The sequence below is a fragment of the Anopheles maculipalpis genome, chromosome 2RL, assembly GCF_943734695.1.
Source record: "Anopheles maculipalpis chromosome 2RL, idAnoMacuDA_375_x, whole genome shotgun sequence".
Taxonomy (NCBI): Eukaryota; Metazoa; Arthropoda; class Insecta; order Diptera; family Culicidae; genus Anopheles; species Anopheles maculipalpis.
The window spans coordinates 18,334,023-18,361,268 of record NC_064871.1 but is presented as its reverse complement, the minus strand read 5'-3'; the positions used below and the strand labels follow the sequence as shown (position 1 = coordinate 18,361,268).

The 27,246-nt window shown below is 43.6% G+C and overlaps 1 protein-coding gene across 6 annotated transcripts in view; it reads left to right on the top strand.

Moving 5' to 3' along the window:
* The first annotated feature begins 411 nt into the window (after positions 1-411).
* The window catches only part of LOC126557389 (RNA-binding protein Pasilla), a 66,074-nt gene continuing 39,239 nt past the window's right edge, over positions 412-27,246 (top strand). For 3 of the 6 annotated variants that reach the window (XM_050213143.1, XM_050213141.1, XM_050213145.1), the window contains exons 1-2: positions 412-700; positions 10,118-10,240. In XM_050213143.1, coding sequence (XP_050069100.1) covers positions 577-700; positions 10,118-10,240 — 247 coding nt within the window. In that variant the 5' untranslated portion in view covers positions 412-576. Of the gene's footprint in view, positions 701-10,117; positions 10,241-24,897; positions 24,938-27,246 lie in introns of those variants that run through there. The other 3 variants (XM_050213147.1, XM_050213144.1, XM_050213149.1) reach the window with 2 other exon arrangements.

Genomic DNA, 27,246 nt, shown 5'->3' with positions numbered 1-27,246 from the left:
TGTCCTCTGTGCAATCCATATGTGAGAACGTGAGTAAAAGCATTAGTGTTACCGTGTCAGGAAGGAAAAGGTGCAAAAGTGAAGCAGTGCGATATGTAAAAGCGATCGCTCGAAAGCGACCGAGATTCATATAGTTTAAGCGGAGCGGTAAAGTTTCGCTGAAAGTTATTATTAATCGTTGCTCCTTGCAAAAAAAAAGAAAATAGTTTATCCATCCCCTGAGCCGGGAATAAAGGCATATAAGTGCAGTGATTCGTTTTGCGAGTTTGGTTTTACAATTTATCCTCGTACACACCTCGTACCGATCCGGATCCCGTAATATCCTGCCCCGGGGGTTGTGTGGACTCGCGCACAAAACTTTGCCAGCACAACAAACGTAGGGGGAAAACACTCCGCCCTACACCTTTGGCTCTACCCACTGTGCTGGTGGCATAATACGTAGTCACGGTGGAGCACGGTACGACAACAGGGGCGGCGGCGGCGGCAGCAGCAGCAGCAGTAGCGGCAGCAGCAGCCTCCGGCAACGTGGTCTGCGATAAGGTTCTTAACATAATCAACAATAACAACAACAGTATAATGGCTGCCGATGCCGCGATGGACACCACCTGTCCGAGCCCGGAATTGGGTGATTCGCGCAAGCGACCACTGGACGATGGTACGGACGATGGTACCTCCAAGCGGTCACACTTCAGTACCAACGGTAAGTCTGCGGTAGTGTGCAATGCAATGCGGGCTTGTCGTTCACGTCAAATCGAGTACTGCCACACTTTATTCTTTTGATATGAGCAACCTGAACGGAATGAGATCGTTCTAAGGCACGGAGTTCAGCTTGTAACTCTTGGTTTCGGGAAGGGGTTTTGTTTGGAAAACCCTCGAAGGTCCTTGTGCAATGTCCTGCAAGCGGCTTTGTGGGATGTTTTGCTCCGTTTTAAATCGTATTTACTTCTAAATTGCCTTTAGACGCACTCAATTTATGACTCAGTTATTAACAAATCAAAAACAAATCATGAAACTCTTCGATGAAGTAGAAAAATCAATCCTACTATCGTGATGATGTCCACCGTTACAAACGCGTTCGTGACGATGATTTTAATAAAAGCATCCACCAAGCAATCCCCCAACTAAGATAAACAGCTTATCATACACCCATGAGCTAATGAAGAAGAGGGCTTTTTGTTATCATTTAAAAAAAACCCCTCCCTTTTTGTTGGCTTTTTCGTGTAGTGCTCACGGATTATCTCCAACTACCTAATCATTTATGCATAAACTCGTCCATCATACAGTACGCTTGCTATTTTTCTTTTAAGCCTTATTGTTAAGCTTTTTCCAACCCCGAAAAAGCATTCTAATGCGGTGCTGCTGCGGTGGAGGGCACTCTGGCGTCCGACCGACAACACAACAACCCTATCCAGACGCGTTGACAAATGACCGCAAAACGTCATTCATCATGCCATTTTTACGAAGGGGTAAACATTTCATCGCTGCAATCGCACAAAACGGCCTAGTTCCAACATAGGCCTCCAATAGGCTAATCGAAAAAAGGGCAAACCCGGCCGTTCGCTCAAGGTTCAAACATTTAATCAATCATCGATTTTATGTTTGTCTTTTTTTCCTTTTTTTTTGCGTGTACGGCGTTGGATATTGGAAGTTGTGCAAAAGATTGTGTGTTTGCATTTTAAGGGCGGACGCTACAATCCGCCCTGATTTGTTCTGGTTGCAGGTGGAAGGTTTAAAATGGTTTTACATAAATAAGAATGCATATTAATGAGCAAATTAAATGGATGTTAATCTAATTTTGAGCAAGATCTTCTTCTAAATAAAATTATTTTGTGACGAAAAACCCTTTTTTTTTTGTAATCAAGCCGAGAAGATCAGAACCTCGCTGCAGACATTACTTCCGCAGTAAACGAATTTTTCCGCCATGTTTTCACTCTACAAACGACACACGATTTTTGCAACTGCTAGCACGTCTGCCATCACACGTACAATAGCTATCGGCAACAATAGTACCATTCCGATCTGTGATCATTTCTACGCTTTTGTTCCTGCCATTTTTTTGTTTTTGTTTCGTTGCTTCTCTCCATCAATCCCGTAGAGTTCACCTCCATTTTTTGAGCAACCATTTGACAGCATCGCTTGCCCCGGCTGCCAGTGCCAGTGCAAACAAAAGCCTTCAAGTATGAAACAAGGGCCACACACCACACAAACGGCAATGCACGTCGCCGAATTGTGATTGCTACGCGAACGTTAAGCTTGCAGCGCGAATAAGGTCCGAACCATGGAGTACAATGACGGGGGGGCAATGCTTCTAATTCGTTCGCCCGTTCGGCGAGGTTTTCATTGTACATATCCGGTCCGGTGCTAGCAGCCAGCGCCAGGGCGCTGTTGGTGCATCGAGAACTAAAATGCATCGGCCTCGTGTGCAGGTGCCGGATATGCATGCGGAGAGAACCTCTGTGCAATGTGCAGTGGCGTACGAACGAGCTTGATTAGAGCGCTGCTGTGAAGTGATGAAGATGAACCCCTCTGTGATGGGATGAATTGTCCCTAGCGATTTTTTTTTTCTGTTGTTGGTGCCTGTGCTTGGCTGTGTTTGATGTTCCGATAGAGCACGGCATCAAAAGCAGTAAGTGTACTTCACAATGCTCCTTTGCAATTTTTTTCCCTCACGAGAGTCGTTTCGTCCTACACGACTGTATCCGTTCTTTGTGGATAAATTGTTTAAAAATTTTAATTTTAACTAGGCACAAACAGTTCTATGCTACCGGTATATTACTTCACACCCCAATCGGTAAATGATTAGATAGGCGCGCGTGGAAAGTGTCACAATGGCCAATTTTTCACATCCGCTTCACGCTACCGACCATCAATTACCGCTCATTTCCGCATCAACCAACACACCGGGGAAAAAAAAGTATTGAAAACCCGTTGTGGTGTTTCTATTTCAAAATGTTTATTTATTTTATTTTGCTCGATTCTTGCACTTCCAACCACACCAAGAGGTTGGCGTGGTGAATCATAAGCACACTTTAGCATAAACAGACCCAGATATGTTTACTAGCAATGAAGCACACATTTCGCTTATCTCAACTGCCGTATATCAACATTTTTCGTTCACCGTTCACTAACAATCGCACGCTCCAGCGTTCGCCTAGCGTGTGGTGTGGTTTTCGAGCCGAAACAATTAGCTTCGAAAAGTTCGTTTCCGTTTGAATTAGGTTACAATTTTATGCCTCTAATTGGTTTGATAACATTACCTGATAGGAGGAGCCTTCATATTTTGGATGGGCTCTTTTGCAACAGTCGTTGCAGTGTAGCGTTTTTCAATATTAAGCCGACGCCATTATTTTAATCAACATTTGCCTTACCTATTGGGAAGCTTTGGCGTAGGCAACGGAACAAAAAGCTCTTCCACCATTTATATATATATGGCTTCGGGACGTGTGTATGTGTGTGTGTGTATATATGGTTTTCATGCCAATTCTAGACCAACGTTTTCCAACCCACAACAGCACAACTTTCCTGCCGTTTCCTTCGTTCGCTTCCTCCGCTTCCTTGTGGTGACCCATTTACGATGGGATTCATTTCAAAGATTACATTATTGTTTTATCGTCCTTTCGGCGCGTTGTTTCGTGCTATTCTCATACTACACCGTGATAGCTGGAGTTGCTTTTGGGTATCTATTTTGCTTTTGCTCCATGTGCTCGAAAAGATTCCCTCACGAGGAATCTCGAGTAACGATTATAGTGTTAAAAAATGGCCTACCTAACGTTCTGGGTGCCTTTGTTTTCCTATCTCTAGTTTTCAAACAAAAAAAAAAAAAGGTTCTTAATATAGCGAATCTGTGCTCTGTATTGCTTTGATTTGTTGTGCCAAGGACCGTTTTGGAGCTGCATCAAATTCGCCTGCCCAGAAGATCCAGTAAGCAGGAGGCACTCCCACGGGAGAAGCCAGTCGAACAGTGTTGGCATCAAACGGACTTTAACAGCTTCGTCCGTGTCCTACATTCGCCCGCTGCTGGGGTGCTTTTTTTGTTGCTGTTGTGTTGCTGCGTTCGCTCACAGACACATGAGAAGCCTCTCGTTCTCGTAGTCGATTGCTCTATTTTCTAGTGTGGCATTGCGCCAAGATTGTGCAGATGGGTATACGATTATACCGGACAAACCTCCGCTGTACGATGTTCCGCCAGTTCACAAAAATATATTCCCTTTTTTAAAAGTTGCTCTCACATTTTATTTAGCGTGCTTTTGAAATTTAGTGTGCAAAGAGCTCTTAATAAAATGCTGGTTAAAAGAGTGAAAACATCATTTACAGAGGTTATTTCATTCTCATTAGATACTTTCAAAGTTAAAGCTTTTTGGGAAGCAAAAACGGTTGCTAACTCTGACGCTCCTTCGCCTACAATCATTGCGACAGCTTAACACCTGCTAATACCATACCGAAAGGACTTACGCGGTCACAAAGTCGCGTCCACTCACGCAAACCCAACAAGACCACGATGGATCTCTAGCACTCGGAAAGTCACCAAAGCTTCGGTTGAAGTATTGAGTCAAAAAAAAAAAAAACGAATGAAAAAGCACAACTCTGTGCAAACGGAACACCATGGTAACGATGTTTCGAATGTTTTTCCCTTCGACGGATTCGAAATGAACCACGCGATTTTCTTCGATGGATAGAGGCATCAAACAGCAAGTAGCGAAGGAACACTGCTGTGCTGGTGTTAGTTAGGTTTGTGTGTCAGGGAAACACGGGAGGCAAGCGACATCTGCGCAATGCACGCGACCTTGTAATAGAAACCGAGAAAGCGAAATCCATGCCTCCTAACGCCGGAGCTTTTCAATCCGTGCACTTGTGTATGTGTGTGCGTTTTTTTTTTTTTGCATTCCTTAAAGGAAAGATAGAGAGGGAGCTTATGCTCGGAATTGGGAGAGTTTTCAATTTTTATACAATTTCCTCTCTTGCCTCTCTCTCTCTCTCTCTGTGAGCGTGTGTTTATTGTTTCTTCAGGGAGCTTGTTGCTGCAGGATTCGTCCGTATCCGTATGGAGCAGGAAAAGGTCCCTCCTTGTATGCGTACCAAATAGGGACGAAAAATAAGGGTTGAAAGCTTAAGGGGGGAAAAAAGCCACTAAAACGAGGAACGTATTACTATTTAATACTATTCAACATCGGCCACAGTTCCACACCCACGAGACACACATTTTACGGTGGAAATAGTTCGAACAGCTGCGGCATTGTTTTCCGGAACCCAGTGTGATACGTGTGTGTGTGTGTGTGTGTGTGTGTGTGTGTGTGTGTGTGTGTGTGTGTGTGTGTGTGTGTGTGTGTGTGTGTGTGTGTGTGTGTGTGTGTGTGTGTGTGTGTGTGTGTGTGTGTGTGTGTGTGTGTGTGTGTGTGTGTGTGTGTGTGTGTGTGTGTGTGTGTGTGTGTGTGTGTGTGTGTGTGTGTGTGTGTGTGTGTGTGTGTGTGTGTGTGTGTGTGTGTGTGTGTGTGTGTGTGTGTGTGTGTGTGTGTGTGTGTGTGCTCGGGGTTTCGATTGTGTGCAGCGGAAGCTACCACGTGACTTATGGATAATTGATGACCGCTTTCCAATATTGTTTGGTGTGTCCCTTTTTTATTGTGGATGCGCACCACACGGTGTGCGGTGTAATTTAATAATACGCCCTGCATACGTCACTTCTTGCTGCCAGTTCGCTGTTCCATTTCTTCTGTCACCTCATCAAACGTATACGCGGTGCACTTCCGTTTTGCCAGTAGTATTTTCTCCTCCAGGGATATTCATTTACAAAACGAGCTCCCGGTACGTGATGTGGTTACCGGCATTTAATTTACTGTGGATGTCGCGGATGGTGGTACACAGTCCTTTTCCATTTTATTTGGACCTACAAAGTGTCATGATTGAATCGTTCGCTTGTTAGGCTTTTGTTTTCGTTTTACACGTCATAATTCCCTTCTTCGTGGTTTAAGGACTTTCTACGTCATGTCGGCCATCTAATGACTTACTAGGACTTGCTGATCCACGGTAGTTTGATGACAAATCCTCAAACTACAGAGTAACGGTTCGGCTGGGATTTGCACACCGGTCCTACCTTGCGAAGACCTTCCCCCAAGTGTATATTTTTGTTTTATCATTATTTTACTAGAATAAATTGGAGAGGTACTTACTCTACTAACATTTTCCCTTCTCAGAAAATATTCATAGTGTCCCCGATCGAAAGTCTACAGCAGCAGCTTACACGTACAACTTTGCTTACCCTTATTTATTGCCCAAAAAAAAAAAAAACAAGAAAAAGTAGATCAATCGAAACACGTCACGCAAAGAGAACGAAAACAGCTTAAACTTTCCCGGCAAGGGCTCAATACGGGGTGCTATGCCCTTGCTTTTGGACCTTTTCGAAGCTGCTTGAATATTCAAACGACAGTATCACTGGAGACCGCTTCCCTTCTCGGCCGTGGTGGTCCGCTGCGATGGACCCCGTTCCAAACTGACCATCCTGAACAAAAGACAAAAAGAGTCCTGAAAACTGGCCGATTTGGTGCTTTTTTCGCATTCCATTTGCCTTGCCCCGGGGGTGTAAGTTTAGGTGCGAATGATTTATGGTGTCCGAGTAAACCCCCAAAAATCCTCCAAAGTTTCAAACACATTCCACGTTTACAATACCACCGAGAGACGCTGATCTTTCTACTTTTTGGGTGCTCTTAAATTTGAAGCTTTCTTGTAATTTTTAGAAAGCTTCCTCATTTCCATCAACATTTTGACAAACAGCTCCTCTAAAACTGTTCCTTTAATATGCTGCAGAAAATCTAATCTAAATCATTTATCTCGCGTCATGACGGCTTCATTTGTTTCATGGTTCTGATAAACGAAAACAATGGTCTACTCGCTCGTAAAACAGGACATGATTCGGAGCCTTATTTTTTTACATAAAACTCACTTCCCCCGGTGAGGGTGTTTTTGAACATTATACAACTCATTTCCCAAACCTATAAATCATCAACTTTTGTCCCACTGTCGGACACGCTTGGCTACGGGCGGCAACATACAACTGGCGATCGAATGTCTGGGGACCGTCTCAACGTAATTAAATGTCCTCGTGTCTTGTTTCCGTGGATGTACCCGGGATGTGCTCTCTGGCGCTGCAAAATCCACCCCGGATTGGTTGGTATTATTTGGGCAAAGGGCCAATCTCGGTGTGTCCGCAGTGCGTCATATTTTCGAGGGTCAAAGAGGGATGATAATGCCTTAAGGGAGAGGGGATGGGGAGGATGGGGGAAGTGTGGTGATTTAAATCTGTGCCATGGATCAATCTTTAACGTAATTTCACCTGCCAAACACGTGTTACCTGGTGTTAAATCTTTATCCACAATCATCAAACGTCACGGAGAAGTTCTGGCCGACATTTGTACTTGTTTTGTGTTTGGTAGCAGTGGGTCATGTCCTACTTAATTTTCTTAAACACCATCGGGGTCAAGCAAGGCAAGAATGAGCGGACGCGAGCTTTAATTAAATCGTAGATTGTATCGGAAAAAAGGATACCAAAATAAATAAGAATCTAAAACCAAAAAGCGCTCACTTACCTAGGACTACACAACTAAGGCCGCAAAGGTTATTGATAGAGAAAAAAAAACTGCTATAAATGCTAATACTGATCCCTTTAACCAAGCAACGGCACCGAAACAACACGAAACAATTAAACTAAATTATACACCGAAAACACACCACAGCGGATCAGAGCATACTGATTAAATCGTAGCAAAATCCAATTTATTATCCAAATTTCGGCTTTACCTTTTTTGGTGGTTCCTGTTGCGTGTCGCCGTGCAACCGACACAGGTAAGAGCTGGACGGGTAAGAGGGGCAGTTGGATGGGGTTTGCTCGCAACTAGAATGCTTCTTCTGCCGCAGATGGTTCACATCAGCACCGCCGCCTAGTAATAGTTCCCTCGGGGAAAGTTAAGCTACTCCATTTCTAATGTGCGGGACATTAAATTTCCATAAGCTCATCCGGCCCATCCGTTCCGTTTGGACGTGATTGCTGACGGTTTGTTTGCGCGTCAGGTTTCATCCTTATCCCGTGACTTATCGACCGCACAACCACCGCCGGCGACCACGCAGTCCGGAAGGATGAAAAGGCGTTTCCTGTGCCTTGGAGCTTCCGGCAGCCAGCGGTATAAAAGCTTCCCGGCTTGATGGTTTTAGTCGTCCAAAGAGCGGCGTCAAAAAGAATTGTTCTTGATGGCGAATTTTCCCGAATAATAAGCTGTCACCGAGCGGATTCAAACCGTGAATGAGCGGATGAAAAGGCGAAGAAGGCGTGCTGTGAATTAAAAATACATTGCAAATCCATTACCGATCGATGAAACCGTCAACATCCGTTTTTTTGGGGCTAGCACTAAAAATAGCTAGATGCAGGTCATCTCAGCCTTTCCGATGGTCCGCACATAGGACGAATCAAGGACGTCCGAATGTGCAATTCGTGATTCACATGCAGCTCACACCGTCTGTGTGCCACACAAACGCGGCACCTAATCGGCAGCCTCTGGCGATATCTCCTCCTCTTGATGCCCTTGAATAAAACGAGGAAAGGAGGTTCAAATGCACTCCCCAAAAGCTCTAGCTCAAGGGCGGTCGGACGAATCATTTATTTTCGGATGAGCTTTTGTCTACGCTTTTTTTTGCTACACTTTCTTTATTAAAATTCTGACACAGGTTGTGTGTGTGTGTGCAGAAATATAACGCTGTTGGCCATTGTGTACAAATCATTTATTTTCGTTTGTTCCGCTGCTTTTGTTTTTTGCTGCTGCTGCTGCTGCAAACACTGGCCATTTGCGTTTACACGGATTGTTGAATAACAAAATAGCGGTCCCGTTCCGCCTATATAGTGCGAAAACTGCACCATTCATTATCACCTGCAGTTGCACCTTGTGGGGCTGTGCCATTGGTGAGGACATACTAACGCTCGTTTGTGTTCCGAAAGCGAGGCCAAAACCAAAAAATAAATATTACGAATTACGCAAACGGGTAGTGTTCGTGCCCGGTGTGGTGATGAATTTATGGTTTTACGGATTAGGCAGGTGATAATACGGCGTGTCCGTTTGATTAACAATTGCACACAACAATTTTGCAACCTCGGTGCTTGCAGTGTTGTGGTAGAAAATTCGTACTTGATAACGATACTGTTCGTGTTTTGACAAACAAAAAAATTAAACAAAAAATTTTAATACTCAAAATATATTTTAAATTTCAACAAAACTCTTGAGCACTTGTGAGAGCATTTTTTAAAATATTATTTAGTATTATTTAGTCGCTCAAAATATCTCTAAATTGCTCCATTAATGATTTATTATGCATAAAACTCCAACTCGTATATATTGTCCAACCCACCGGCAGTCAGCTGACCACGGCCAAAAACAAAAAATGTTCCCAACAAAAAGGCAGCGCCACGATGCAACACGGGGCCGCGCTGTGTGAGAAAATAATTACAATAATCCAATTTCGTGTCGAACCGATTAAAAGCGTTCCTCGCCGCTTAGCTGTCGATGGCGTTTTGCGCCGCAGTTGCGCATTGCGACGACCCCGACAACTACGACGCTGACGACGGCTTGAGCAAACACGTGCAATGGCGATGAGGGGATTGTTTTCCACCTACTGCTGCTGCACCGAGTGTGTTTCGGGGTGTAATGGAAAAATTAAACATACCCGTACACTGGCCTCAACCAGCCCGGACGCGCCAGTGATGATCGTTTTGAATGCACGGTCAAGCAAACGGTTGGAGTGTGTTGATTTTGTTATCCCAACAATGGTTTTGTGATATTCACCGTAGAAAATAAAAGTGCAGCGTAAGATTCTCCCTTGGTCTTTCAGGTGTTGTGAAATTGTTGCCTTATAACACAAAGAGAAAAGAGGCACAAACCGACTGAAATTATGCCAAACATTCATTCCACATACATCTTTTAAAAGATCGTCTGTTGAACGGATGCCAAAAGCTAATTAAAAAGTATTTCATCGTTTTATGCTATATCACACGCTGCTATCACACCCAGGCGCACACACACACACACATACGGTTTCCCATTGTCATTGTTTTTTTTTATCATGCATATTTTTTTCCTTTTAGATGACACCCATTTTCATGATCATTACACACTCTCATTCGGGACGATTCATGCCAAATCATCATCGTCGAGCAGCGGCTCAGACCTGCCGCCGATCGCACAACCATACGCGGGCAGCACGATCGGTAAGTGGCTGTTTTGTTTTCTTACTTTGTCATACACGTTTCTTTTCCACAGCTTTCGTGTCACTAGCAGCAGTTCTTTACCGTTTGCTCCTAACTACCACGTACTTGTTTTTGGGGTCCAGCGATTTGGCAATTTAAGTGGTGATTATTGATTCTCTAACAGACAAACCTCTCAAACAAACCTTCTTCAATCACAAATCGAGTACATCGGTATTATGGCTTCGAGTCTAGAGACGTCAAACTTACGTCAAGCTTTTGTTTTCGTTGAGTTGCGACAGTCTTAGCTGTTAGAGCGGAAAATGTAAATAAAAGCAATTGCAGCCACAACCGACTACCAACAGCATAATGAAGGTTGTTGTACCTATATTTGTGTTGTTTTTTAAATCTATATTTTGTCGTCTCTAACTCTTTTTTCCTATATAAAGTTCCATTATACTACGACGAAAGCAACGCTCAGAGTGGCAAAGCAAATGTTGGAGCTTTTTCTATATTTTTGAATTTGTAAACATTGGCCAAAAATTTTATTTTTGAGGTACTTGCGGTCCTGTCTAAGGAAACGGATGCCTTTGATCCACCATATTGTTTAAACGAGGAAGACTAGACTCACAACTACATCACGAAAGCCTCTGTAGGCCTTTAAAATTTTCGTTGAATTAGGTTCCAAGAACCTAGGTTCGTTCCATAGATTCTGAAAAGAATTTAGTTCCTTTCCGTTCCGAAAAAAAATAACTTTCCCATTACATATTAATATAATGACATAACATGATGACGATAAACATCTTTCTTTCCAACCACACTGGTCTAAATATCACGCTTTGCCACACCAAACCCCTAAATTTGAGTGTGGTGAACTGAAAATCATTAATGAAAAAGAGATGCTGTTTAACAAAAGTTTTTTTTATTGGGTTTTCTTGACAACGCTTGCCATATAATGAAATAATTGCCTTCAAGTTGAAAAAAAAAATTTTCGCTCCGTTCACTAAGAGCTTATGGAGCTTATTCAAATTTAACGAATAAACGCTTAAAACAGGGTTTCCATGGTCAGATAAATTACAATTAGAATAAAAAGCAATATAAGACATAAAAATGAAAAAATATCATGAAAACCGTTTTAACTGACAGAAGAATGTTTGTTTAAATCGAGTTTCCGTTTGGGAACCGTAATACAAACGTTGGAGTAAAAACCTTCGTCAAGTTCCATTAATACGTATGATGTTTGGCAAACCTACTGACTTCTCAATTATTGACTAGATTTTCCCAATTTCGAGTAAAGATCTCCAACACACTCTTAGCTTCCTAGTACCACGGAATCATTGATAGATGTGCTTTATTCTTTTTCCCATGTCTACACACTCACATTTCATTTCACATTCGTTCCATACGCCAAAAATTGCCTATAAATCCATCATTCAACGTAACACGCCCGGCGTAATGTAATCGGTAATTGGATCAACTCGGTTCACCATCGGAGAAAATTACTTTCCCTCCACACGTCATTTAAATCGACCACGTGCTCCCTGCTTCGATGAAGACGAATTTTCTCATTACGCCTGTAACCGTCACCAGTACATTTTCGTATTCGCCCCAAGAAGGGGCGAGAATTATAATTTTTTTTTTTCGCACCAAAACGCTTAACCGTTAATTAATGTCGTTTTGTGCTTTGCCGTTCGATTCGAAAGCGAAGAAAATTGTCACCGCGCAGCCTAAGGGGATACGGAAGATGGATGGATACGATGAATCCTGATGTCGTCATCCGTTTACGTCACTGCGTCCTTTCGCTTTCGGGTTCGCACGGAAAGGTCTTTAGTGAATGGAAAATTTTACCTAATGTCCCTGAAGCTCGGAAATTCACATAATTCACTCATTCCGTGAAGCACGCGTTTTCGTCACGCCTGACGAGCGTCTCCCTTGGTGGCAGCATCTCGGAAAGCATTAGCAGGGTTCGGTTCGGTTCATTTCCCCAAACGCAATCGAACCAATCGTCCAGATGAAGCAACCGTACGGTGAAGAAGCTAAAGGATGGTTGGGTTTGATGGACTTCTCACGGTTATCTGGTGGATTTAATGCTCAGAACTCTCAGAGGTTTTAACTTTCTACCTTCTACTGCCGTAAGTTGCTAGCAGCCTAAAAAGCCTATCTAGTGAACCCAATGGAACATCACAAATTACATCAAAGTTAATGCTACGAAAGTGGATGATGTTTTGTGATCATGTTACACCGTCGTTAAAGCCTCCGTTTTGCCACATCCAGATCAAAACAAGAGAATCCAAAATCGCAAAACAGTGTAGTGTAAACACGACTTCCGCTAGTACCCAAAATCCACAACAAATGCCATTGCAGCGTAACAGGTTTACAAATCTGAATGATCGGTTTTTCAACACATACACAACAATCCCACTCCTTGACCTCTACCACTGTCGCAACATCCCTTCCACCCCCCCCCCCCGCCCTCACAACCTACGATTCAATCTTACCCAATGCCGCCGTATGTGCGTAGGAATCTTGTTTACCTTCTGATCGCATCCGTCCTTTCCTTTGCGTCTTGTGGTGACCACGTGTGCAATTACTTCCCCTGGATCGTTGCTATCGGACCGATCAGCTGTGATACTGTTTCGAGGCGGTGGTGGTAGTAATGATTGAGTGAGACAATGTCATCGCCATCATGAATATTATCGCTCCACCGAAAAACTGCATCACCGAATGTCTCGAGTCAGTGACATCACTATGGTTGGTGGCCTATTTTCATTCGCTTACGTAAAATCGAAAAGAGAAAACCGGTTCTTACCCACCCCTAAAATGGTGTACCACCACCACGAATGGCATTGACAGTGAGTGAGCACCAAATATTGCGTGTGAGGTGCGGCTGAAAAATGCTTTTAAAAAATTATTTAAATAATCTTAATAATACGCACATCCCGGTAGCAAAGTCTTTCCGGGAAATGATACGAATTCGTGCGTGTCTTCTTAATGTGTCAAGGTGTTTGTCTTACAGCGTCCAAACTGACCTCCTACCTGATAATCGTTCGTCGCACCATATTGGTTTGATCCTTCCGTACTGGCTGCAGCTGCAAAAACGCGTCGCTCGCAAAACCTGTTCACCAGTTTCGGCACCAATTTGGCCGCGATGGCGTAAGGTCAAGATGAAAAGGGAAAGCCGTGAGCGCCATTTAAACAACCTACTTTCCAGTCCACAGCACCAACCCGCTTTTGTTTGTCCCGCTACCGCTGTCAAAAGACGCTGAAAAGAAAGCAATAAAGCGAGGGCGCATGGAAAGTGATGTGGTGCACAAGTAACGGCGATTGCTGTAGGTCACGTTTCGCACAAAAAAAAAGATATTGGAAAAAATAATGGGACTTGGAACGTCTCGGGTGTGAAATTCACAACGCAGTCCATCTTTCTGGACACTGCTAAAACGCTTCAAACGTCATTATGACAGGGTGGTGTAAAACAAGTCACCTTCACCTAAAATGGTTTCTATTTGTACTGAAAAGTCTTGATAAATAGTTAATGAATAGCAAAAAGAGAGATGCTTAAACTGCTGGCCGCAAAGATTCATCACATCAGCGGATGATTTACGATCGTACACTCTCTAGCCAGACCAACAGCCGGCGTTTGTCTGCAGCCATTCCCCGAACACCGAACGGACCAACCGAAAAGGTCATTCAAAAACATCATTGCGTCGTCGATTTATGCTCCGAAAAATGAATCATTTTGCGAGTAAGGGTGAGCCAATTTTGGGGCGCCCTTTTTCTGGGCTCGTTTTTTCTTTTCTGCGCTCTAAACCCGTAACAACGCTACACAGGTCAGGTCATACATCATCGGAGTAAAATGGGAAACCGAAATGAATGTTTTAATTTTTCTAACCGATACTCGGGTGCACGGATTGTTATGCTGGAATATGTTGCTTTTCCCTCTTCGAAGAAAACAACCAAAAAGTAAAAAGTAGAAGTAACCGCAACCGATCCATTAGAGCTTGGGAAACCACAGTCACATAAAAAGGGCACACAACATTTGGCTGTGTATGGTGTGGACCCAGGGCAGCTGGGTGAGGGCAAAGGTGATGTATTTTATGACATCCGTGACGAGTAATAAAATAAAATCTCTCTCACTCCTCACCATTTTGGCTTATAAATGCGCTGAACCGTGTATGCGTGCTCGGTCCCTGCTAGGGCCGGCCGGGAGATGAGTCGCCTGGGTGGGGCCAGCCTGTATGTGTGTGAGTGGTCAGTGATTTTAAGACCGCAAGTGTGCAAACCTGCATCACCGACGACATCGTTTTGCACAATCGCGCACCACCAAACCAGTTGTTTGGGGCCGGTGTGTGTGTGTGTGTATGCAATCATCAGCTTCCCATTTTCATAGCTTGGCTGCTACTGCAGCATTCTTTTTCCTCCCTAACTTCGTGCTACACTTATTGCTGGGCCTTTTAACAAACAAACAAACATAAGAAGCAACCAGCAACTTCTTGTCCACTGCACTTCGGACTTTGCAACATTCGAAACAATAGCAGCTGATGACGACAATGTCGACTTTGGTGTGGAGGTCATCGTCGGTGAGCGTGTTTCGTCAGTTAGCGTTCACTCGATCGCAACCATCATCCCGTGCAGACCGGTGTGGTTCGTGACTGTGTGTATGTGTGTGTGTAGCTTACCCCCTTTACCTGTGACCGGTAGGGGTTGTTGATTGGTGGCAAATCTTACGCATCATAACACTTTACACCGCACTTTACGCAATCGAGCAAGCGGATCGACAAACGGATTGAGTGTTAAATTCCGTGCGATCGTATTGCGGGACGAGACGGTTCAGAGCGGTTCGCTGTTTGAAGAAGAATCTTTTAAAAAGGAGTGAACATGTGGTGGAAAGCAGGCAACACACACACACACACACACACACACACACACGAGTCGAGCAGGCAATCCAATTGACCAATTGTGCCGCAACACACGTTGTGGTATGTGTCGTGTTTATCTTTCGCCCTCAGCCTCCCCCGTCACTGCACGACTTGTCGAACGAAGATGCGGGTCCGTAGCTGAGATTCGTTCATACACTCAGAACTGTGATCTTTTAACGTTATATTTTCAAACAATATTGGGGTGGGGTGTTGGTGTGTAACAACAACAGCAGCCGAACTTGATAGACTCAATTGGATGCAATTTAGCATACTTGTTGAATCCGGCTTCACTCACGATACGATCCCCTGCAGGACTTCTGGCGGATGGAAGACAACGGTGGCGTGATACGTATAACTATAGCCTGGTGTGGCTGTGTATCAGCTGTAAAGTGCTGCCGATATGCGCCCGGATGTTTCCATGTTAAGTGATTTGAATTACTAACAATTTATTCGGCATCATCAGACATTATTTTTTGGCGGATGGAGTCGCTCTTTGAAGGCTCTCCAGCAGGCTCTCGCGTATTTTAACCTTATTTTAGTATTTTAGGATGTATAAATGGCGTTTAGGATGTTTTAAAGTTATTTTTAAAATTTCCATTAAAAATATCAGAAGAAAAAACTGTGATTCGAGAGGCTGATTCAGCCTATTTTGGAGGACCTTATTTAGTTTCTTGTCTGAAAGCACTTTTAAACAGTGTATGCAATCTCCCAAAACTGTATAATGTAATTAAGAAAAAAAAAACCTTCCACTTCATCCAACAAACTCACTTTAAAACACTTGCCATAAGCTGAAGCGTGGCTGTGGCGACAAACAATAAAGCACCATCGTTCACCAGACTGCCGAAATCGTCGTGCACCAGTTGACAGCGTTCCGTCAGCAGTGCCGGAAACAATATTCCACTTGTAAGTGATGCCATCAGCAACTTTTGTGTGAATTATGTACCCTGTTTCACAAAGCAGTTTGTGCTGACTGGTGCCCACTTAATAAATGCCGACGAATATATGGATGGTGGATCGTCCGATGATCCCGCAGCATCCTACCCGAGAAATGGGGAAAACTTTTCCCGAGTCACACTATCACGGAGACTCATACACACACTCGCCGCCGCGTTTCGGGAAACTGTTGGATGGTTTCCATTCTTAAAGGGCATTCCGTTTTGTTTTTTGTGTGTGTTCTGGTTCTTTCACACACCGCGACAACCATTATCGCTTGCAGTTTGGTATTTCTGTGTTTTTTTTTTTTGTTTCTCTGTTGTCACATCGTTTCCTTTTTCTTGATGTTGATGCTTCTGGGAATTGGGAGCGAAGCGATGCAGCGTGTCGTGAGCAACCGAGATGGATGGCATGTGATAGTGATGCTGGTAGATAAAGTGGAGATTATGTTTAGTTATGTTTAATGGTGCGCTTGATCGTGGTCGCTTGATTGCTTTATCAAGTTAGTTAGATATTTCGTTTAGGTTGTTTTCAATTTTTGTTGTGGTTATCGCTAACGCAAGAATTTAAATGAACATGCTGAATCGATTGTTGTTAAGTGTTTTAGGCTTGTATCATCGAGAGTATTCGATAAGCAATAGCAATGGGTCGTGGAGCGCTGACAGACCATAAAAATTAGACAAAAATCCCTTGTGGGAGCATGTTCATGACGAAACTATTTGCAAAGTACTTTTTATTTACCAACGAACTCTTTGCTTGTTAATTGTACCGAGTTTATCGCGAGTAGCTGTTTATTTTGTTATTGATCACCAGCACGCCATACCCATGAGTATGGAAAAAAATATTTTTGTGCTCAAATCAATCACGATAAGATTAAATATAGCCTAAAACGTTCGACTGCCACACAAGTACTTTCTCATGAATTGGCCGTGACGTTGAAGCGTGCCAACAATGTTTTCTTAAACCGTTTTATTTCACTTCAATGGTTCAGTTTTTTTTTTCTCAGACCATAATTTTCTAACGTGTCTGAGCCATATGGTTACCGAAAAAACTTCCCATAATATTATTATAAAAGTTTATTTTAATGTAAAAATTTATATGCTTGGTACTGCTATACTTTTTCGTAAGGTACTTCAACCCTCGTACGTATGGCTGAATATTTGCGTTGAGTCAAAAAGCTACAATTGACCTAGATTTGGTTTTTGTTAATGACGAACAAAATGCTCAAATGCTGGTTATCTCCGGAAGAGGCAGTACTATCAGATGTATTTAGCAAAATGCCTTATAATCACACAAATTTACACTTTTCTTTTCATATTATTTTATGTTTATTTCTTTAGATATTTCAATAGGTAGGTAGAGAATCATAATTTAATAAAATCGCAGTCGAATCGGATCCTAGAAGACTCCCAATCGAATTCGAGTCTTATCCAATTCTATTCGAATCCGTTATTTGGAGTTCAATCTGATTCTTATCTTCTTAAGGGATTGAATCTTCGAATCTTCACATTTAACCTGCAATAATATACAAAAAAGTTAGAGAATCCTAATCATATAGGATCCTTGTCGATTCCAAATCCCTACCAACTCCAAACCCAATTCCATCTGAATCCAAACTGAATCTGATTTCCAATCGATTCCGAATCCCAATCTGGTGGTAGAGCTGTACCAGTCTTCACGTGACATGATTCGTAGTTCAAGCCCCATCCGTATCGTTCCTCCTTAATCAGGACTGACTATCCAACAACGTGGTATCGGCAAGTCTAGTAAGCTGTTAGATGACTGGTGTGTGTATAAATTACTATTATAACTTTGATGATCGTAATACACCTTTTTTCTGCATTTTTTTTATTATAGAAAACTTAGAGTTGTCGCAACCCGTAACAACGCACACGATCATGCGACTTATTTGAATGACAAGAATGTCATTCAACGGTGGACCAAGTCCATGTTCTGCCGTCTTTTTGTAAGGCTGGCATACCGCTAGCTTTGGACCAAGACGCTGAACGTGTTCTCTTTACACATCGATTGGTTGCTGTTTGCTGCTTGCTAGCACTGTAATCACTCGTTGCTGCACGGCTTCCTTTTGTGTGGATGGAATTAGAGGAAGCAAAATTCCTCTAGAAATTGCCATTCAAACAACCCGTCCTACTTGCGTGTTCTATTTTGCGTTGTCAATGCAAACTATGGTTTCTTTTTCTTGACGTCCTTACAAAAGGTCCGTGCCAAAGACAGGAGCGAGTAAATTGCAAAAGCATACATGTTGATGTTACGTCTTGTTTCACGCAATAAGACCACAAAATCCACAAACAAAAAAAAAATGGAAAAAGAACGGATCGAACATATCAATCGCCCTAATTCCAAGCGTCACCGAACGGGTTCTAGCCGCTTTCTGTCGGGGGCGTCAAGTCCTAATTAAAATCCAATAAACGATGCAGTACCAGCCTGCCCCGGTTCTTGACGCCGGACCCGCCCGGGTGACATAATTGAGCGGAACCCACGAAAAACGGCCAAAGTGTCCGGGACTCAAAGGGCCGTGAGGATTGTGGCGAGTGAAGCAATTTTTTTGTCCTACCTGTGATGTACAGGGCAACGCTTACGTCGTTCGATGTGGGAGTGTGCGAAAAAGGACAATGGAAGAGAGAAAATGGCAAGGATCTAGCTAGTATGCGTGTAGCTATGTGTGTCTGTGTGGGTGCTCTTCATTTACGGCTAAAGGAGTTTAATGAGAATTTTGAATGAATTTTAATTAGCTGCCAGTAGTGTGTGTCCCTTTTTGCCCACTGCGTCCCACCCAGTTTGCCAACGTCGCGTCCATCCTACGTGATTGCCCTGCCCATCCGTTGTCCTTCCCCACCCCACAGCACGGTCTCAATACGACAACGGACGACCTAATTTGACATTGAACGAGACATGATTCTTTGGCAGCTTTGGCAGCAGTGAACTTTGGCCCGTTAGCTAATTAGGATAGGAGCCAATAGGAGGGTGGTAGTGGAAGCCCTTTGCGCTACCCTTTTTGCAAAACATCCCTTGGGGCTATAAACACTCTGGAAGCTTTTTACAGTGATTTGTCTGTACCATGGGGAACGCTTTTGGTAGCTAAATGCAGCTCATTCGCTACCTTTTTCTTCGAAATATGTGTGGTAATATAGTTGAATAATTATGTTGAAAAATCAATTACTATGTTTGGGTTGCATATTTTCCAAGAAAATCACACATGGAAAAATAAATATTTTCTCAAGAAGAATTATGCGTCCATTTTTGCTATAGCCACAATATATTTTAATTAGCTTTATTTGATTTAATGAACAATTTAATGAACGATGATTTAATGAACAAACCTGTAAACCAGAGCCTTTGTGTGCTTTGCCTTGGGGTCTCTGACAACCCCATTGTTCTGAAAAATTATTTTTAAAACTGACCCCATTGTTAGCTTTGCTTGAGGTGGATGAACAATACTGTTTACGTGAAGGCGATTAGGACGGGATTCGATACCTGTTTCTGCTGTGTATATACCAGCATCCCTGTCGCTTGTACCACCAAAAACGAATAATTCATTCATTATTTAATTCCTCGTACTTTAAATACAAGCTGGGTTATGTGAATGTTATGTTCCAATATTTATTATCTGCTCTGCTTCTCAACAATCAACTCATCTCTTGTGTGATTTAAAAAGATCAATTTACATACATGCTCCACCGGCTGGAGCAATCAAAAAAGCAAAAATTTTATGCAAAAATTCCTCTTGTTCGCTCCCATAAAACATAAGCTTCAAGGCGAAGCTCATAAACCGCCCATACATGGCGGAGCTTGGTTTAGTTTACAAAATGTTCCCCGGTGGGCTTATTCAAATTACCGGCAGTGTTTTTTGGGCAAGGTCTGCGCCAGTAATAGTATGTTGACGCGCTAAACCCACACACACACACATACAGCCCGCAAGATTCACCTGATTAGAGGCTGATCGTTTAATCGATGATTCGCGAAGTGGCACCGACTGTTTATGGACGGGTTTGGTTGGTCAATGCTGAACGTGTCAACACAACAAAGCCGAGCGACTGCAAGTGGGAAGACCATTAAGGGGTTGCAAAGTTGTACTCACCCATACACCCACCCATAAACACATCTACTCACCAACAACAACAAAAAAAGCTCCAACACCGTGTATGTTGGAGGGAGCTTGGGGAGGATAATGGAGTTCAGCAACATAAAAAAAAACAGGAATTCCCAAACCGAATCAACCTTCGGATTCCGATTTCGTGTTCGTTTCCGTACGCAACCGGTTCGATTTAAATATTTTTTATTTGTATTTCTTTTTTTTATTTTGGGCTTTCTGTGTTTTGGCTATTTATTTGCTTACCTCATTCTGACTGTCCTTGTTTGCTTGTATTTGTCTCTGCTGGAGGGAACTGGGTATAATCCATCGCAAATTGTGTTAGGCAAAGTTTGTTTGAATTGGAGTTCTTGTTTACTTTTCTTTTAAACATTTTAACCTTCACTTACTATTGTTTTGTGGCGTCGCCGTGTGTAGAGAGAATCTCGCTAAGCTCACTTTTTCATAGAGGTGGCCGAATTTGAAATCACATTAGTTGAGGAATTTTAGCATTCTTCAATTGACATCAGAATGCCCTCAATTTAAAATCTTTCCCATTAAGTGCTTAAGGATAAAATATTTAAAATGCTCTTAGTATAACCTGAATTAATCCTTGCTTTTATCCTTAGCAGAAAATATTAACATTGCGTGTTTGAAAGCGTTCCTCAGAAGTCCATTTAATCCATCAGATCCCAGCGTTAAGGAATGTCCTGCTAACATAGAATCAGTCCAAAGAGAGCGTGTGCGTGATTACAAAGCGATGTATTGCAATGTTTTGTCGTTTTCGTTTTGCAATAATTTATAATGCGCATCGAGCACGATGCAATTTTTCATGCGAACATTAAAGCTTTTCCATTAGAGGATGCTAACAATGGGAGGTATTTTTCAATTAGTAATTTTTCCTCGAAATCAAATGGCTGTATCAAATGCCATTTCGCAGGCTATCATTAATTGTATTTATGGGGGCTCTCAATGCAACAATAATCGATAGGATAAATTCAGGCAGAAAAATGGAGTATTGTCTCGGCTTCAATTCTTTGAATGCACGTTTTTTTTTTTTTTTTTTATCCATAAGGGACGGCCAGGCCGTATTGCTAAATGCACGTTTGTCTTTTTTAATCTTTTAATAATAGAACAGTTTTCCCCTCCATTCGAAATGAATCATATATAATTCCTACTAATGAAAAGGATAATATCAGCCATGCCACAACCATTGTCATCCTAGAGGACGGATGCGCCTGAGAAATGTCAACGAGCGAGAGAAAGCCATGACACACAGGGTTCGTGCGCTAGTCTAGCCTGGCCAGAAAAATGCGACAGTAGCAAACTGGGATTCGTCCCGTTCGCGTTCTTACCCAGTGCCAGTGACCTAGTTTTTCGTTGTTGATCCGCATTATGAATACTTCCCACCGGCAACGAAGGCAAACTTCACCACCCGTCATGGTAAGAGCGCTGAGACAGATATTCTTGCAGTGAGGGCAGGGTGGTTGGGCAGAAATTCTAATACGAACGGCCATACGAAATAGGCCAAAGAAACGCAATTTGTTGCCCAGGGAGCGGTAATCAATCTAAAGATGTCTCAATAATTCGACCGAATGGCGCAAACATCGCGAATCGGTTTCGCCTACGTTAAACGTCACCAAAGTCTCCCCTTCAAAATGTTTTATTTTTTTCCGATTAGAGCACAGCGTCCCACCAAACACGAAAACGTCACGGAACATGCCTTGGTGATGTTGTTCATGGAATGTTGCACTGTTTCTTTTTTTTTTGTGCCCGTCACCTACTGGCACATAACATACCATTACATAAACAATTTGCTCTCCCTGCTCTTTGGGTATGGAGGTTTCGGTTAGCCCATTAGCCGTGTTTGCTGCTGCTCAATCCACAAACCACGTGGATGGATGCGAAGGAGTTCGCTCTCGCAGTGCGACAAAAATCGTCATCGGCCAACCTTGGGACTGGGGTAGCTCACTCTCCCAGACTGCCAGATCTCTCAACGCGACACGAAATCTTCAGCTGATTATACCACCATTGCATGGCGATGGCAAGCCTGGTACACTCAGCTGACGATGAGAGAGGGTTGATTGTTGGTAGCGATTGCCACCATCACCATCATCGGCCGCGGACTGATACGGGTGGGCGACGCACAGCCGCAATCGGTTGCGAGCACTAGCGCTTTTGGCCACCGTTTGCTGGGAGCGCACTTCCTCCCATTCTGTTCCAGCTGTTGCGAATCCAAGGAGGCGAGAGTAAACAATTTCTCTTCTCCACTCGATCTCGCTCTCGCTTTCTCTCTCTCTCTGGCTCTCGTTTTCGAAGCACTGCACCAACACTGACGGTTGCGCAACCCCCAAAATGGGGTGTCTTTTCCATTTCAACCCCCAGCTCAAACGACTGCTGGTTTGACAGCGCGCCGATTTTGCTTTTCTTTCCTTTTTTTTTAGTGCTGTTGTTTCCTTCCATACTGCAGCAAAACCTGCTCCGTGCGAGTGCTGCTTTTGAGTGCTGCTAATGGGTGAGTGCAGCAATATGGTTGCTCCCCGATTGATGGCGAACGTTTGAATTGAAATGAAGGGTAGGAAGGAGTCGCGAGATCTGACACTCCCGATGGCTCGGCTCAGAACTCGGATGCCCAGGGTTTTGCGATATTGTGCTTTCCTCAAAATCGACCGAGCCTTCCGCACTCAGCCGGTCATTCTCTCGATCGCACGACGTTCGCACATGCCGTTCGGTTGTGTGTTACCGCGGTGGTATAGCTGTCATTTCATCCTTCGTGAATGTGGGTGCGCGTTTGCGTGCGTGCGTGTGTGTGTGCAGGTGTTTTATTTTTCTACCCTGCCCCAGTAGGACGTTGGAATACGCCGTGGGTTTTCTTTCGCAGCGCGTAACGTGTAGTATGCTTCAGACAACATCCTCCCAATCGCAGTAACCTGGCACGTCAAGAACATTCCGTTCCAGTGGTTGACAGCTTAACGTCAGTGCTGTTTTGGTGCTGGTCTTTCATGTCTCGGTTCTTCCCAGTTCAGTTTCGTGCCCCTGTACTAAACAGCAGTGTGTGCTATCAGTTACGAAGGTTGTGACATTAAAACTCTAGTTGTGTTTTTGTACGAAAAACAAAAACGGCTCTTCCCTGCTTGCTGAATGCTTCTCTAAACTCTCCATCTCTCTCTCTCGATCGAAGTTTACGTGTGTGTGTGTGTGTGACTTGCATTATTTTGTTAGTGTCTCTTTATTGTTTGCCGAGCCGAGTTCTGGCGCATAACTTCAGTGTTGTTCCCACTAGACAGTGTCCAGTGTCCCAACGACTTGGCACACATTCGGGAGTTGTAACCAGAGAGACATCCCATCCTGTTCCCATTTCCTTTAGGCACGTCCCATTCACCTTCAAAGGGTGACAATTTTTAACGAAAGTCAGTCATTAGTATTCTTGCACCTTGATTCCTGGATTGTGTGTGTGTGTGTTCTCGGTAAAGGCTAAAAACTACCTCGATGTGGGTGTATGGTGTTATACAGTACAATAACAATATCCTTCAGGGAGAGTGTGCGAGAGCTGAGCCGGAGCTCTAAAGATCGCACAAGACACGTTGCCCAGTGGCGCAGTGTTGTGCCGCAGTTCTCGTCGTTGGTGTTTCATCTCCGGTGGAGACGCAGTGGTGGTGTCGCTGTGAAGCAAACATCGGTAATCCAGGCTGTGTCCTGTGCCAAAATAGCTCGGTTGTCCTGTAACAAACCCGAAAGTGTGCCGAAACGGTGGGAGTGTACAAGAGAGATGCAACGATTGGAGCATCGTGAACGAGTGACAGATACCTACTAGGAGAGTTCCTTGAGGGGAGCGGTACGAGGTACCTATCTGTGTCATAACAGTGGCCACCCTTCGCGTTGCAATTACCATTTTGACTGCAAAATCAAAATAGTTGCTTTAAGAAAAATGCCCTCCATTCTACTGGACCAGACAGCACGCACGTACACACGCATAAGAAGCGTACGTCATTACTGCTGCGTATACGCCGACCGACGGTAGTTTGCGTGTGTACGTGCGTGTGGTATCATCACGAAGGATAACGGCGGGCCTAGTTGCCCGGGGATTTCAACTTGTCTCGCGAACCTGGCGTCACTGCACCGTTGCCAGTGCCCTTTCATCCTTCAGTGTAACTTTTACGTGATTTCATTACCGATTTCATATTCAATCGCTCCATTTGCCACTGCAGATTACCGAACCTCCAACGGAAAAAAGGATCATCCTCGTGTAAGCTTCCAAAGGGGGAAAAGAAAGGATCACACAGTGTCCGTGAGTGATGTTGTTGAAGTGAATAGTTGGTGTGCTTTACCTGTACTTCCGGTATTCGATCGAAGAACATGTGCATGCGGGTTGGCTCGTCACTCATCTCATCAGTGCACTTGCTTCAAGTCCTCGTCCACGGTGTGACGATCTAAGCCGTTCTCTACGGTCGGGTACGTCATCGGGTGCCACATTTCCGTCCGAAATCTATCAGCAAACAGCAAGCGAGGTGTGCTGCTTCATTTCCCTGCCGGGAAAATCGATTCCACCGCAAAGCAGTCACCGCGTGTGAGTGTGGGGGCACCCTGATACCGATACACGTGCGCGCACCGCCAGTGACCGGAAGCATTTGCCAGCCAGCAGTACTGCGGGCGCTTCTAAGGCTGCAGGTTCCTTCGGTTCTCGCGAGGCGCGGTGGGAGCTTAAGAACACAAAACGGTCCGTATAGTACGGTAGCAGCCTCACCCTGGATTCCTTCATCGTCAACGGTGGTAGCCACCAACGTAAGCAGCATTTTATTGTTCTTTTCTTTGCTTTCTTCATTGTTGTTTTCATTTCACTACCGTTTGGTTGTCGTTTTTTTTTCCTCACACTTGTTTCGTTATTTATGCAACTGGCTTTAAGTGAAACTATGGACCAGAATTGTTGCGTGGACGTACCTTCTGCGGTGAAGGGTTTTCGGTAGTTAATTATACAAAGGCCAAAGGGATCGCCGTTAGAATAACACTGTTTTGTTGCTCCTCGAATCGAATGTAGTGTGTACACACACTGCACACAGCATTGACGTTTGAAGGTGATGCAGAGATTGGTATGAGTACAACGGTCCCTTTCGGTGTGTGTGTATGTGCTGTATGTGTTGTAATCATTCATTCATTGCGGCAAATATTTTTGGCCCCCAACAAGACATTTTTCACCGCTCGTGTAGCGAGACCCGAATGGATTTCGGAAACGAATCCGAAACCAAACTAGGACGATTACATTCCAGCTGGAGCTCAATGGAGAGGGGTTAAGGGGGGGGGGGGGGGGGGGTCCAGTTTGAAGCTTTTCGCACAGCTGTCAATAAACTAACAGAAAAGAGGAAACATAAATGGGGAAAATCGTGAGAAAAACACGCGCTCTCGTGTGGAAAACAACTTTTCTCACATCGGTAAAATAGCTGGAAAATAGCATTAAAACGGATGTGAGAGGCTCGAAAAGGCCAGCATGTCCTTGCCGAGCGCTAGGGCATGCAAAACTTCAATCGTGAGAATGTCTTTCACCATCCATTTCTCTCTCAGTTTTACGGATAAAGTGGTCTTGATTTAGTAGTGTTAAATTTAAAATCGTTCGTCGTAGCGTATTGAAAAATTGAGGCTTCTCTCTCTCTCAGATTCGTTCTCTTCGTTTGCTACCAAATCGAGCAAAATGGACAACGCACGTGTTTTCTCCGAAAACAACTACAAAAAAAAACATCTTCTCTCCAACTACATTAAGTCCTCCTGATAGATCCTTGGTGGCGCATGTATTGGTCAACAGAGTGTCCTTCTTTATTGGTACTCCGAATAGCTTCAACATATTGCTTCGTCGCTCTCAATGTGGCGTACATGTTCAGAGCACGGAGCTGCTGATGTTTTCCTCAGAACCAGGTAACTCATTATGAGTCTCTCGTGGGTTCTTCAAATTCAAAATTGATCCCTTTTTGCTTTGCTGGTCATCAATTTCTTTTGGTTACTTTATATCTTTCCAACAAAACTACTTTTATTGAAGAAGAAAACAAAAATATTGGAATGGATGGATAATATTCTTTAACGAAAATAGAGCAAATAGTCGACAATGCTCGGCACACGTGTATCACGCCTAACGAGCTCCTGTCACGGGGACATCATTTATCAGCTGTTTTCCTCCCGCAACGTTTATACTCTTGCTGACTCTCTCTTGTCTTTCCATAGCTACCAGCCTTACGTACAACATACCATCCCAACAGCTTGATATTGATCCTTTTTCACAACACACGTAGGAATTGTTTAATCTGACACATACCTTAACCTTTATCGGTTTGGCTAGTTCCCCTCCCTCCACTTGCTACGCTACAAACTACGTAAACGGCGCGTTCGTGTCGGGTTTCGCCTAACGTGCTGCATTGCGATGGCAACCCCAAACCTGCGATGACACCTTTTCCCCGCCCAAAAATCCATGCGCCATGTCACTTAACTTTGCCGCTGTCCTACATTTCGCTTCCATATGTCAAATGTCAGGATGGGGAATATTTGGAGCAAAGCTGACTAGCATTTTCCCGAACCGAACGATCGCGTCGCGTCCTGGTGATGGTGAGGTACGACGATCATCAGATTTGGATTTGTTATCTGGCATGGTTCAATACACTTAGGCAACATGTGGGATGCTTTTGATCGGCTATTTACCGGATGTGACATAATGGTGGGATCTTATCTAGCTAAAAAGATATCTGTTTTTAAATTTATTGCATTCCCAACGACACAAAAACAATTGTTATGATTCGACTTCAAAGATAAGCAAGGCTTCCAACTCGTGAGACCGTTTTCTAGACACCAAAATTTCCTTTTTTCCCCATAAAAGATCGTCTTTTTGTATTTCGAGAATTAAACTATCTTTTTTACTGCCCATGTTAACGTAATCGTATCAGCTCATACACTGCCACAGCATATAAGTTTACTTTTCGAAAACCATAGCTCAAATTTTTTGTTCGCACAGCTCGTAAGTTCCATCCACACCGTACATGATAAGAAGCAAATGTACACTCGGTGAACGGTTTGTAAATGGTTGTTTTTGAAGCGATTTTTCGTATGCTTCCTCT